The 13506-nt window shown below is 44.3% G+C and overlaps 1 protein-coding gene across 4 annotated transcripts in view; it reads left to right on the top strand.

Annotated features, from left to right (window-relative positions):
• ZNF512 (zinc finger protein 512) overlaps window positions 1-13506 on the top strand; it is a 65156-nt gene that overhangs the window by 15458 nt on the left and 36192 nt on the right. For 2 of the 4 annotated variants that reach the window (XM_039529658.1, XM_039529657.1), the window contains exon 3: window positions 12255-12344. In XM_039529658.1, the coding sequence (XP_039385592.1) occupies window positions 12255-12344 (90 nt within the window). Of the gene's footprint in view, window positions 1-917; window positions 1039-9348; window positions 9545-12254; window positions 12345-13506 lie in introns of all 4 variants that reach the window. The other 2 variants (XM_039529661.1, XM_039529660.1) reach the window with 2 other exon arrangements.

Here is a 13506-nt window from a genome sequence, read left to right as displayed (position 1 = left end):
TCTGAGCCACAAGCCATGCTAACTAAAGGTAGGAGCAGTTGCCACAAGTGTTAAACATTATTTGTGTATTTGCAGCTCATGCTGTAAAAGCTCTCAAATTGTGGTGTGTGCAGCAAATGTCCACTAGTGGCAAGACTGTGCAACTGCAGTCTGCACCTACAGCATGATGACAGACTCTGACTTGATTTTCTTACAAAGAACTCTGGAGGTGTATTCTCTGGTAGTACTAGTGGTGCAATAGCCTCTTGTGGCAGCTGCTGATTCACTCCATAACCTGGCATTTACATCTCTTTGGAAGGCTATTATTAAATCAGCTCTGACCTGGAGTGTGGATTTGAATGGCCCCTTTTCATAGATTACAGAAGGGATCATTGTGATCATCTACTCTGACCTCCTGTATAGCACAGACCAGAGTACATCTCCAAAATAATTCCTAGACCAGATCTTTCAGAAAAATATCTAATCTTGATTGAAAAATTGTCAGTGATGGAGAATCCACCCTGACCCTTAGTAAGTTGTTCCAATGGAAGTGCTCTCACTGTTCAGCTTTTACACCTTATTTTCAGTCTGAATTTGTCTAGTCCTGCTATACCTAGACAATTTTAATGTCCCGCTATACCTTTCTCTAATTATTCCACATGTAGGTACTTAGAGTATAGTCAAGTCACCCCTTAACATTTTCTTTTTAAACTAAGTAGATTGAGTTCCTTGAGTCTGTCACTATAAGGCTTATTTTCTAAACCCTTAATCGTTCTTGTGGCTCTTCTCTGAACCCTCTCCAATTGATCAATATCCTTCTTGAATTGTGGACACCAGACCTTGACACAGTATTAGAGCAATGGTTGCACCTGTGCCAAATACAGAGGTAAAATAACATCTTTGCTCCTACTGAAGATTATCTAATTTGTGCATTTCAGGATTGCATTAGCTTTTTTGGCCATAGCACCACACTGGGGACCTCATGTTCGCCTGACTATCCATCAGGACCCCCAAATCATTTTCAGAGTCACTGCTTCACAGGATAGAGTACCCCATCCTGTAAGTATGGCCTCCATTCTTTGCTCTTAGATGTATACATTACATTTAGCCATATTAAAATGCATATTGTATGCTGGCACCCAGTTTACCAAGCGATCCAGATTGCTCTGTGTCAGCGACTTATCCTCTTCCTTATTTATCACTCCCGCAATTTGTGTTATCTGCAAACTTTCAGTGCTAATTTTATGCCTTCTTCCAGGTCATTAATAAAAAATGGTTTAAATAGAATAGGGCCAAGAATAGGTCCCTGTGGTACCCCAGTAGACACCACACCCATTTGATGATAATTTCCTATTTACAATTACATTTTGAGACATCTCAGCCAGCTTTTAATCCATTAATATATGCCATGTTAATTTTATCTTGTCAGTTTTTTATTCAAAATGTGTTGAGTACCAAGTCAAGTACCTTACAGAAATCTATGGTACATCAATACTATTACCTTTATCAACCAAATTTGTAATCTCTCACACACAAAAAATAGTTTGGCAGGATCTGTTTTCCATAAATCCATGTTGATGGCTCTTCTTGCCCTCCTTTAATTGTTTATTAATTAAGTCCCGTATCAGCCACTCCATTATCTTGCCTGGGATCTGTGTCAGACTAGCAGGCCTATAATCACCCAGTCATCTCTCTTAAAAATATTAGGAGAAAGCCAATCTTCTGGAACTTCACTGCTGTTCCAAGACTTATTGAAAATCAACATTAATGATTCAGTAAGCTCTTAGTTAGCTCTTTTAAAACTCATGGATGCAAGTTATCCAGACCTACTGATTTTAAAATGTCTGACTTCAGTAGCTGCTGTTTAACACCCTCCTGAGGTACTAATGGAATAGAAAGAGTGTTATCATATAATATGACATCTGTTTTTTGTTTTTTTGTTTTTACACAAATAGAGAGCGGAAACATTTACCGAATACTTCTGCCTTTTCTGTGTTATATTTGATGAGTCTATCATTTCCAATTAGTAATGCCTTGTTAAGATTCTTTTTTCTGCAATATACTTTAGAAAATCCTTCTTGTTCTTAATTCTGCTGTCCATAGAGTTCTCCTTGTGTCCCTTTGCTTCCCTTATCAATTTTCTACAATTCCTAGCTTCTGATTTATATTCATTGCTATCAACTTCCCCCTTCTTCCATTTGTTTATATATATAATATATATAGCTGTCTTCACTTTTCTTCTAAACCAAATTCTTTTTTAACCAATCCAGCCTTCTTCCTCAGTTGTGGCTTTTTGAGCAACTAATAAAGTGTTCTTAAACGATTCCAAATGACCAGTCACATTTTTTGATTAAATTCTTCCTCCAAGTTGATTTGGCTCATAATTGTTTTCAGCTTTGTGAAATTGGTCCTTTTAAAGCCCCAGGTATATATATGTATATCATTGATCTGGACTTTAGTGTGCAAACAGAACGTAAATGTGATCAAGTCATGATAACTTGTACTGAAGTTATTGTTAATTTTTAGTTCTGTGATCAGTTCCTCTTTATCTGTCAAGATGAGGTCTCATATAGACTGCTTTCATGTTGGATGTAATGCTTTCTGGGTTAGGAAATTTAGAAATACCAAGGATGTTTTAATACTGGCATCATGAGACCTCCAGCATACATTACTCATACTGAAGTATCCCAGGATCACACAGCTATTTTTCCTACACGTTATAGGACCCACTCATCCTGTTCACTAGTGTGATTTGGTGGTCTGTAGCAGACATAGATCGATACCCCATCTTGTGCTCTATCTGTTAGGACATTGATTCGTAAATATTCAAGATAATTTTCTTCCTGGTTATCAATAATAGGAAAGAGGTAATGCCATTTTGGACATAGTGCCACTCCCCCTCCAAATTAATCGCAATTAATCACACTTATAACAATAGAATACCAATTTAAATTTATTAAATATTTTTGGATGTTTTTCTACATTTTCAATATTGATTTCAATTACAACACAGCATACAAAGTGCACAGTGCTCACTTTATATTATTATTTTTCATTACAAATATATGCACTGTAAAAATGATAAACAAAAGATATACACCTCTACCTTGATATAACGTGACCCGATATAACGCGGGTTCGTATACAACATGGTAAAGCTCTGACACGCTGCCCTGAGCAGCGTGTTAAGGGTGCCGGGCCAGACCGGGCCCGAGGGATTTGATAAGGGGCAGAGGGTCTCGAGGTGGTCAGGGGCTCCCCCCCCACACACACCCCACCCCTCTCCAGGGTCTGGGGGGCAGGAGCTGTGGAAGGGCACTTTTGGGGGCCCCGCAGTCCCAGAGTGGCCCAGGGGATTAGCGGGGGGCCGGGAGCAGCCCGCTCTGCTTCCCTCACCTCAGCCCCAGCCCCAGCCGTGTCGCTTGGGGGAGGGGATTTGGGGGAAGGGATCGTTCCCCTCCCCCGCACTCACTAGCAGTGGCGGAAGCAGAGCAGTCTGGCCCCAGCCCGCTCCACTCTGCCAGCTCCCAGCCGCAGCGGTCCGCTTCTCGCCGCAGGTGAGTATGGGGGCCGTCCTTTCCCTAACCTCCCTGCACTCACCGGCGGGAAGCAGAGCGCTGCGGCTGGGAGGTGGCAGAGTGGAGCGGGCTAGGGCCGCGGCGCTCCGCTTCCTGCCGCTGGTGAGTGCGGAGGCCATCCTTTCCCCAACCTCCCTGCATTCACCGGCGGCGGGAAGCAGAGCAGCCCAGCCCCAGCCAGCTCCACTCCGCCAGCTCCCAGCCGTGGCGCTCCACTTCCTGCCACAGGTGAGTGCAGGACCTTTCCCCAGCTGCCTCCCAGTGACATGGCTGGGGCCGGAGCAAGGAAAGCGGAGCGGGCTGGGGCCGCATCGCTCTGCTTCCCACCACAGGTGAGTGCGGGGGAGCATCCTTTCCCCAACCTCCCTGCACTCACCGACGGCAGGAAGCATAGCGCCGCAGCTGGGAGCTGGCGGAGTGGAGCAGACGGGCCGGGCTGCTCTGCTTCCCATTGCTGCCGGTGACTGCCTGTCAGGGGGCAGAGGGAGGGGAGGTGGATAGGGGTCGGAGCAGTCAGGGGACGGGGGGTTGGGTAGGGGGTGGGATCCTGGGGGTGATTAGGGACAGGGGTCTCTGGAGAGGGAGCGGTCAGGGAACCGGGGGTGGGGGAGGCAAAGCAAGTTTGATATAACACAGTCTCACCTATAACGCGGTGAGATTTTTTTTGTGTCCCGAGGGCCACGTTATATCAGGGTAGAGGTGTAGTATTTTTCAATTCACCTCATAAAAGTACTGAAGTGCAAACTGTAAAAATGATAGATAAAAGAAATATTATTTTTCAGTTTGCCTCATACAAGTACTGAAGTGCAATCTCTTTATCGTAAAAGTGTAACTTACAAATGCAGATTTTTTTTTTTTTGGTTACATAACTGCACTCAAAAACAAAACAGTGTAAAACTTTAGAGCCTACAAGTCCACTCAGTCCTACTTCTTATTCTGCTAATCGCTAAGACAAACAAGTTTGTTTACGCTGATGGGAGATACTGCTGCCTGCTTCTTATTTACAATGTCACCTGAAAGTGAGATCAGGTGTTCACATGGCACTTTCATAGCTAGCATTGCAAGGTATTTACATGCCAAATATGCTAAACATTCGTATACCCCTTCATGGTTCGGCCACCATTACAGAGGACATGCTTCCATGCTGATGATGCTCGTTAAAAAAATAATGCATCAATTAAATTTGTGACTGTACTTCCTGGGGGGAGAATTGTGTGTCATCTTCTCTGTTTTACCCGCATTCTGCATATATTTCATGTTATAGCAGTCTCGAATGATGACCCAGCACATGTTCTTAAAACAAACATTTCACAGCAGATTTGACAAAGCGCAAAAAAAGGTACCGATGTGAGATTTCTAAAAATAGCTACAGCACTAGACTCAAGGTTTAAGAATCTGAAGTGCTGTCCAAAATCTGAGAGGGACGAAGTGTGGAGCACGCTTTCAGCAGTCTTAAAAGAGTGACACTCAGATGCGGAAACTACAGAACCCGAACCACCAAAAAGGACAATCAACCACCTGCTGGTGGCATCTGATTCAAATGATGACCATGAACATGCATCGCTCCACTCTGCTTTGGATTATTATGAAGCAGAACTCATCAGCAGCATGGAAGCATGTCCTCTGGAATGGTGGTTAAAGCATGAAGGGACATATGACTCTTTAGCACATCTGGCAGATAAATATCTTGCAATGCCAGCTACAACAGTGCCATGCAAACGCCTGTTCTCGCTTTCAGGTAACATTGTAAACAAGAAGCAGGCAGCATTATGTCCTGCAAATTGTAATCAACCTTGTTTTTCTGAGTAATTGGCTGACCAAGAGGTAGGACTGAGTGGACTTGTAGGCTCTGAAGTTTTACACTGTTTTGTTTTTGAATGCAGCTTTTTTTACATAATTCTACATTTGTAAATTCAACTTTCATAATAGAGATTGCACTACAGTACTTGTATGAGATTAATTGAAAAATACAATGTTTTTGTTTACAGTGCAAATATTTGTAATAAAAAATAAATAGAAAGTGAGCACTGTGCACTTTGTATTCTGTGTTGTAACTTAAATTAATATATTTGAAAATGTAGTAAACATCCAAAAATATTTTAAATAAATGGTATTCTGTTGTTGTTGAACAGCATGATTAATTGCAATTAATTTTTTTAATCCCGCGACAGCCCTAATTTCTACTCTTCATGTCCTTTGGTTCCTTAATTAATTTTGTTCTCAACATCTCAATTGTGTGCTGAGTGCTCATATCTTCCCTCTTTTTACCCCCTCCACTCCCCTGCTCCTTTTGTTATTAGTTTAATGTCCTCCTGACTACTCCAGCCAGCCTGTCTTCCTTCCAAACTATTCAGCCGCTCGCCATGTAGATGGTAGACCAACTTTCCACAAAACCAAAACCTTTCACCACCTACGTAGCCAGCGGTTCACTTCTAGAATCTTCTGCCTGAGGTCTTCCTTTGTTTGTAGGACATGAAGAATCTGAGAGAAGATCTCTTGGTCATTCTTCTTCAGCAAGTTTCTGAGTTCCTTGATGTCATCTATTATCTGCAAGAGATCCCGTGACACACGGTCATTACTGCAGATATGAAGCAACACCAATGGATCCAATCCTGTTGACTTCAAAAGCCTGTCCTACTGTTTGCCTGTTCCTTGCAGAATGTTTGGATTCTTCTTCTTATTGAATCTCCAACAAAGATAGACTGTCTTCCTTGGACAGTTGGAGGACTCTGTGATTTTTCTTATAGGTTAGGCTGAGCTGTTTTCCACAGGTGTGTCCCATACTCTCCAACTGGATCATGAGAGGTGTCGTCCACAGTTTCCTTATTTTGGATGTGGTATCATTTGGAAACTTATAGCTGTGGAATTCCTTACAGTCCTGTAGAATGTCACTTTGACCTCTTGCCTCCAGTGGTTATGAGCTCCAAGGCCTCCTTTTTGACTTCCTCTCTCTCCAGCTCCTCGGTGGCAAGTTCCTTTCTTTTTTGAATCAGGGATGCTGATGCTTCCTGAGCCTAACTATCTGGGATGTCCTCAGCTTCTCTGATTCTCAGTAGCATTTCTACTTGCTCACATTCCCTTTCCAAATGCCCTCTGAAACTCCCTGTTAGCTGTCTCTGTTTATGGCTTTCAAGTTCACCTGACAAGTGACTCTTTATAGTTCAAATCTCCTTGCTTAGCTCCGCCCCTCCCCACCAAGGAGCAATTAACCACTCAGAGACCGCAAACAACAGAGTTGATCAAAGCTCCCAGGGTTAGAGCTGTATGGCTTTTACCAAGGCACCAGCAAACAAGCCTGTCTCATCTACTTACTCAAGGGCCCACAACCCAGCTATGCAGCCTGTACACAGAGAGCAAATAAACAGTCAAACAACCAACCCACAGACAGACCAAACACACCACTCATGCAGTCCCACTACCTTCAAGCACAGAGTCCCCAGTGACAGCCTCCAGAACTCCACTGTTAGATGCAGCTATCTATTTGTGGCTCTTGGGTTCACCTAGCACATGACTTTTTATACCAAATCTCCCTGCCTAGCCAGCGCAGCTTCGCTCCTCACCACCAGGGAGCTGTTGACCACTCAGACTGCAAACGGCAGTGCTGATGAAAGCTCCAAGTGACCTCTACCAAGGCACTAACCAACAGACCTCTGTCAGATGCCTACTCAGGCCCATGACCCTGGCCCTTGCCAAGGATGAAAAGTGTTAAAAATCGTCAGAAGAGTAAACATTCTCTTCTGAAGATTTTGAAGCTGTAATGAATTAGTGGTTTGAGCATTGGCCTGCTAAACCCAGGGTTGTGAGTTCAGTCCTTGAGGGGACCATTATAGGGATCTGGGGCAAAAATCTGTCTGGGGATTGGCCCTGCTTTGAGCAGGAGGTTGGACTAGATGACCTCCTGAGGTCCCTTCGAACCCAGATATTCTATGAATTAGGTGGATCCACTCCTGCTCAGGGTGTTTAAGGGCTAGGCTGACACACACCCCCCTGCTTCAAATGCACTTGTGTAGCTCTCCTTAATGTCTGTGAAGTGTATGTAGAACAATAACTTCCTTTTAGATGTGTGAGAGACAGGGTCGGGGAGGTAATAGCTTTCAAGCTACACGGAGCTCTTCCTCAGTTCTGGGAAAGGTACTCTGAGTGTCGTAGCTAAATACATATTCCAAGGGACCATTTGAGTTGAAGTGGTCTGTTAACACCCCTGTAGTCATAGGACAAAATAAGCCATAAATCCAGTGCTTTATTAAGACCATGATTTTTAGGCTAGGTCTACACTAGAGACCTTACAGCAGCAGAGCTGTACTAATGCAGCTGCGCCACTGTAAGATCTCTCGTGTAGCCGCTCTGTGCCAGATGGGATCTCTCCCATCGACATAATTAAACCACCCCCAATGAGCGGCGATAGCTATGTCGGCAGAAGAGCATCTCCCACCAACATAGTGCTGTCCACATCGGTGCTTCTGTCTATGTAACTTTTGTTGGTGGTAATCTGCGGGGTCTCCGGCGGGGGGGGGCATAGGGGAGCTGATGGGGGGGCTGCCAGCTGTGGACAAAGCAGGCAGCCAAACAACGTTATAGTGAATTGAGCAGGGACGTAAGATCGAAACAACATTAAGCGAGACGACGTTAAGTGGGGAGTTACTGTATTTAGCTCTTATACTCCTGGGGGCATTCTGCACCAAAAAATTAAAAATTCTGCACACTATATTTTAAAATTCTGCATATTTTATTTGTCAAATAACTGTGCAATCATGTCAGTTTCACTTATTTTGGTAATCTATTTTAAAATATCTGTCAGCATGTCTGTAATAATCCACACACACACACAAATTCCTCCAGGAGTAGAGTTAAAGAAACGCCTACAGCAACCCAGTTTCTGTTTCTCTGCCCCCTGCAGTCCTTATTCCTGCATCCCCTCTTCCTCAGAGCCCAGCTGCAGACTCCCCCCCCCTCCCCCCACAGGAGCTCAGGGAGCCAGAGGAAGAAACAGTCAGGTGCTGAGTCCTGGGCTTGTATGGAGTTTCCTGCAGGATGCTTCCTTCCTTCAGGGCATGTTGAGAACTGTAACTGCTGAGAACCCTCCAGCTCCCTCCCACTCCCAGCAGTGTCTTCTGTTTGTGAGCTGAGTTCTTCTGGGTCCAGCGGCCCCTAGTGGCAGCCAGCAGCTCTGCAGCCCATTTCTGTGGGGAGAAAAATGAAATTCTGCGTGTACAACATTAATTTCTGAGCAAATTATGCATTGCACAGTGGTGCAGAATTCCCCCAGGAGCAACTTAGTACCTTTCACAGACCCAAAGAAGAGCACTGTGTAGCTCAAAAATTTGTCTGTCTCAGCAACAGAAATTGGTCTACTAAAAGATATTACTTACCCACCTTGTCTCTCACATATCCTGGGACCGACCACAGCACCATCAACACAGTATACAACATTCAGGATGTCTGTCCTGCAGACTGTATTCTATCTTGCCTCTGTTTCCTTGTATTCCCCTGTCTGTCTGTACCCATCTGTTATCTCCTGTCTTATACTTAGATTGTCAGCTCTTTGGGGCAGAGACTGCCTTCTTTTTCTGTGTTTGTACAGTGGGTAGCCCACTGGGGTCCGGGTCCATGACTGGGCTCCTAGACACTACATTAGTATTAATAAAAACAAAATTAGAAGGTTTACTGTGGGGTGGGCTTGAAGACTGGTTGTGAAGATGAAAGCAGCATGCTCTGCCGTGAGACTCGTATCGGCATGTGTGCATGTACGCATCTTGATGATTGTTTTATATCTAGGATTTTTTTTTTCTAGGTTCGAGGAGTTTGAAACTAGTCTCCTAGGTTCGGACAATAATAATGAGTGCTTCAGTGATTCTTCTTCTACCTATTCCAAGGGTCGAGTGAACGGGAGCTCAGAATCTGGGGCAAGCGGGCTATTCGCAGACCCACTGACTGGCTGGAAATGAGGGGAATAAAAACCAATATTAATAAATCCTCAGAGAAGAAAGGTACTTTAGAGCCCTTAGTACTGGGCACAGCTGTCTTCTCATTGGTTCTTTTAATCAAGATCGAATGTCTTTCTGAAAGATATGCTACAGTTCAACCACAAGTTATGGTCTCAATAGTGTCTTTTCCAGGTTACGGAAGAATAACTGTCTCCACTGCAGAACTTACTGGTAAAATTCTATGGTCAGTTTTGTGCAGAAGGTCAGGCTAAATGATCTGGCCTTTAAGATCAATGAAACTATGACTACAGGTCTGCTTTATCTGTGGGTGAGAGCTCTACCAGTGTTTCAGGAGAATGCTTTGCATAGGAATTTTAAAACTAGGCTAGAAAATAGAAGTAACACTAGAACATATACAAAAGAGAGCAAGCCAGCAGTGGTCCTGAAGGTTAGAAACTGGCACCAAGTTGTCTTTTCCATTTCTAACATCTGTTGTTTTCTGATTTAGAATGGGCTAGGGCCTTTTGTGTGGATGTACTAATGCATCTTGCATGTCATATCCCATGAGATGAAACCTGTTAGGGGAAGACCTCTGATATTTAGGTGTCTATACTGGATGAAAACGGGGGCAGTGTGAAAGGAGGCATGAACTTGGCTGAGAAGGTTCTGCATGTGTAGGGATTGGTCATATGTTGGTTGAAAACCTGTCTTTGAGACACCAGTACACAGCAGGGGAAACATCTCAGTATTGCTAGCCCCAGGCATTCAAATATCATGAAATTGACTTAAAAATCATTTTTTAAAAAGTTTGTTTCTTAGCATTTTCCTTTTGGCTTTTGAGCTCTTAAATCCACTTGGGTGCAACCATGAGAGTAGAACCTTGTTGGGTTTTTTAAATATGAAAGTAGATCACTCCAAGAGCTGGGACTTTAAGACAAACACAAGATATATCACAAGAGTCATGCTAAAACAATGAGAGTTGGTAATCCTGATTTTTGAGAGGAAAGATCCCATGTGTGTGCTGCATCAGCATTTGTGTCCTATGTGGGGGTTTCTTCCTCCAGTGCACTAAGGAGGGGCGGGGGGGAGCCCTGTCTGTGTTCATGGTGTCTCAGTGCCTTACAGCAAGCAGAATACAAACTAGGCAGTAGTGGGTGGTCAGATGAGCTTTCCTGGAATCTCTTCTGTTATGGATGAGGAGCTTCCCCCTGAGAATGGCTGTGGTGGGCAGGTGATTTACATGAGCCAATGCAAACTCTGTAGCAGTCTCTGCAGCAGTTTCATGACTAATGGGGACCTGACTGGAAATTTTGTGAGCAGCAGCTGAGGGTCAGTTTTAAGTGCTGGTTGCCAGTTCCTTGTTCTGGACATGGGCCTCAGGATCCCAAATAAGGGGCTCCTCCCTGCATCTTTTCTCCTGATTTGGCTCCCATTTCCATGCATATTACAGAGGAGCAAACTCTTCCGGAAGGTGTTTTATACTCCTTCTCTCAAACTTTCCAGTGCATTCTCCATCCTCTGGGTTCTGGCAGTGGGGTGTGTGTGACTTCTCTCTTTCTGCATAGAACTGGGGAGCAGTGCGGCACTTCCAGTCCTTTCAAGGACCTGCAAAAAATTCTACCTTCCTGACAGAACAACCACTGTGTTCCCCACTTAACTAACCCCTTTTCCACATGTTGAGTCTTCCCTTGGCTTCCCTTTGACTAGGATTGTGTGCAGTTTGGCCACTATGAAAGCATGTTGAGTATCCGTTACAGAAGGAGTTCATCCAAAACCTAACAACTTTCTGGTTCTGATCTATACTAACCACTAAATCAGTTTCAGCTCTAGCTGAGGGCTGGCCAGGGTGACCCACTTGTTATTTCTTAGTGTAGACAGGGCCCAGGTCTTCAGCCTTGTTCCTCATAAGGCCCCGAGGTGCATGTGGCTGTTCTGTGTTACTGCTTACCTGGCTGTGATCTCTGACTGTTCTTTCTGGCTCTCATGTCAGCTGTACTCCTTGCCTCCCACTTGCGCACAAGTAGTTGCTTCCTGTCTTAGGGTAAGCTGGCCCTTTAAAAGGGTTGAGGCTCAGTTGCATCTATGCCATACTTTTAGTTTGCCTCCCCAGGTGGAGGAAATAAGCGAAGTCATATGACTAAACTAGTCATGGTGGGGAAATAAGGGGAGCTGGTGATTCAATCATAGAGGGACTGCAGAGAGAACAACCCTGGGAGTCAGTGCTGTATAGAAGAGTGTGTTGGAGGGAATCTGGGAGGGATGAAAGATTAGGAAGAGAGCAGTGGGTTGGAGGGACAGGAGGCAGAAAGCCTAGTTGTTTGTGTTCCCAGGAATGGGAATGCATTGAAGAGGTGAATGAGTTTCCCCCATACTGCCACCTAGCAGGGAGCTGTAATGACCCCCGAGAACGAGGGGAAGATAGAGAGACTGAACAAAGCCCAGGTGGGGCTAGAGCTGAGCCCAGGAGAAGGGCAGGGTTGGAAGGGAAGATAGACCCTTGGGAAGGAAAGGCTGTGCCCAGCTTAGTAGCAAGGCAGAAGACTATTTTGGCTCTGTGTTGGTTTGGACTTTGATATGCCAGCAGGGGTGTGGATTTTTTGGGGCTTGGCCACAGAGCTAAGTCACCTCAGCAACCAAACCATGTTGAAGACTGAGAGAGCATCACTGGAGATAAGGGGAAACTGAAGCAACAGATGGAGATCGGCTAGGTGTGATGTTACACTCCCTGAGCCTCAGCAGGACTGACCTGTCTTCATTCTCTGACACCTCACAGGAGAATCACCTTCCAGAGGAAAGAGGAAATCTGAGCGAGAGGATGATGAAGATTATGAAGAATTTTCCAGAAAGAAGCAGAAAGTTCCTGGTAATATGAATAACTTGTAGTTCCTAGCCACAGACCTGTGTGTGCTCTCAGCTTACTATGTTGTTACCATGTGCTGCTGGAGCCACGGTGCTTGATAGCAGTTGTCTGCTGCTTGCCCTTGGGTACAGTTCAAAATATTGGTTACGGTTTATGAAGCATTGAATGGCCTTAGTATTAGTTTCCTGAAAAGAATGGAGGAAGGGGTTGATCAGGAAAGAAAGGTATGTCGTGGAGGTCAAAACATAGGGATAAAGTGAGAATTGCCAAAAGTGAGGCTGTGGGGAGGGATAGCTCAGAGGTTTGAGCATTGGACTGCTAAACCCACGGTTCTGAGTTCAATCCTTGAGGGGGCCACTTAGGGATCTGGGGCAAAAATCAGTACCTGGCCCTGCTAGTGAAGGCAGGGGGCTGGACTCAATGACCTTTCGAGGTCCCTTCCAGTTCTAGGAGATTGGTGTATCTCCTATTATTATTATTATTTGAGTTAAAAATTAAATTAAAACAAGCAGTACAAAATTCTTTAGACATATAAATAAAAGAGAATAAAAAGACAGGAAGTGCAACCACTATGGAAGGAGGAAAGATTAAGAATAATCTAGGTATGGCCCAAAAAACTAAACCAATGTTTTGCCTCAGTATTCAGTAAGGATGAAAATGTAGCACATGGGAACAAAGGCAGGATGGCTAGTGGAAATAAGTGTGTAGAAATGGAAATGACCACATCCAATGTGGAAATACAGCTCAAAGAGTTAAATCAGGGGATCAGAGAATCTCCATCCCTAAATACTGAGTGATTTCGCACATGAAATTGCAAGTCCAGTAGCAAGAATTTTTAATCTTGCACATTGGTTCTCAAATTTTTGTACTGATGACCCCTTTCACATAGCAAGCCTCTGGATGTGACACCCCACCCCCCATATAAATTAAAAACACTTTTTTATATATTTAACACCATTATAAATGCTGGAGGCAAAGCAGAGTTTGGGGTAGAGGTTGACAGCTTGTGACTCCCCATGTAATAACCTTGTGACCCCCTCAGGGGTCCCAACCCCCAATTTGAGAACCCCTGATCTATCAAATTGGGGGAAATGACTGGAAAATAACAAATATAATATGTATATTTAAGAAAGTGTGTGTGTGTGGGGGGGGGTGTTAATCTGGG

This window comes from Mauremys reevesii, linkage group 3 (assembly GCF_016161935.1).
Source record: "Mauremys reevesii isolate NIE-2019 linkage group 3, ASM1616193v1, whole genome shotgun sequence".
Classification (NCBI taxonomy): domain Eukaryota; kingdom Metazoa; phylum Chordata; order Testudines; family Geoemydidae; genus Mauremys; species Mauremys reevesii.
Note: the sequence above shows the minus strand (reverse complement) of the source record. Positions and strands in the feature narration are given on the sequence as shown.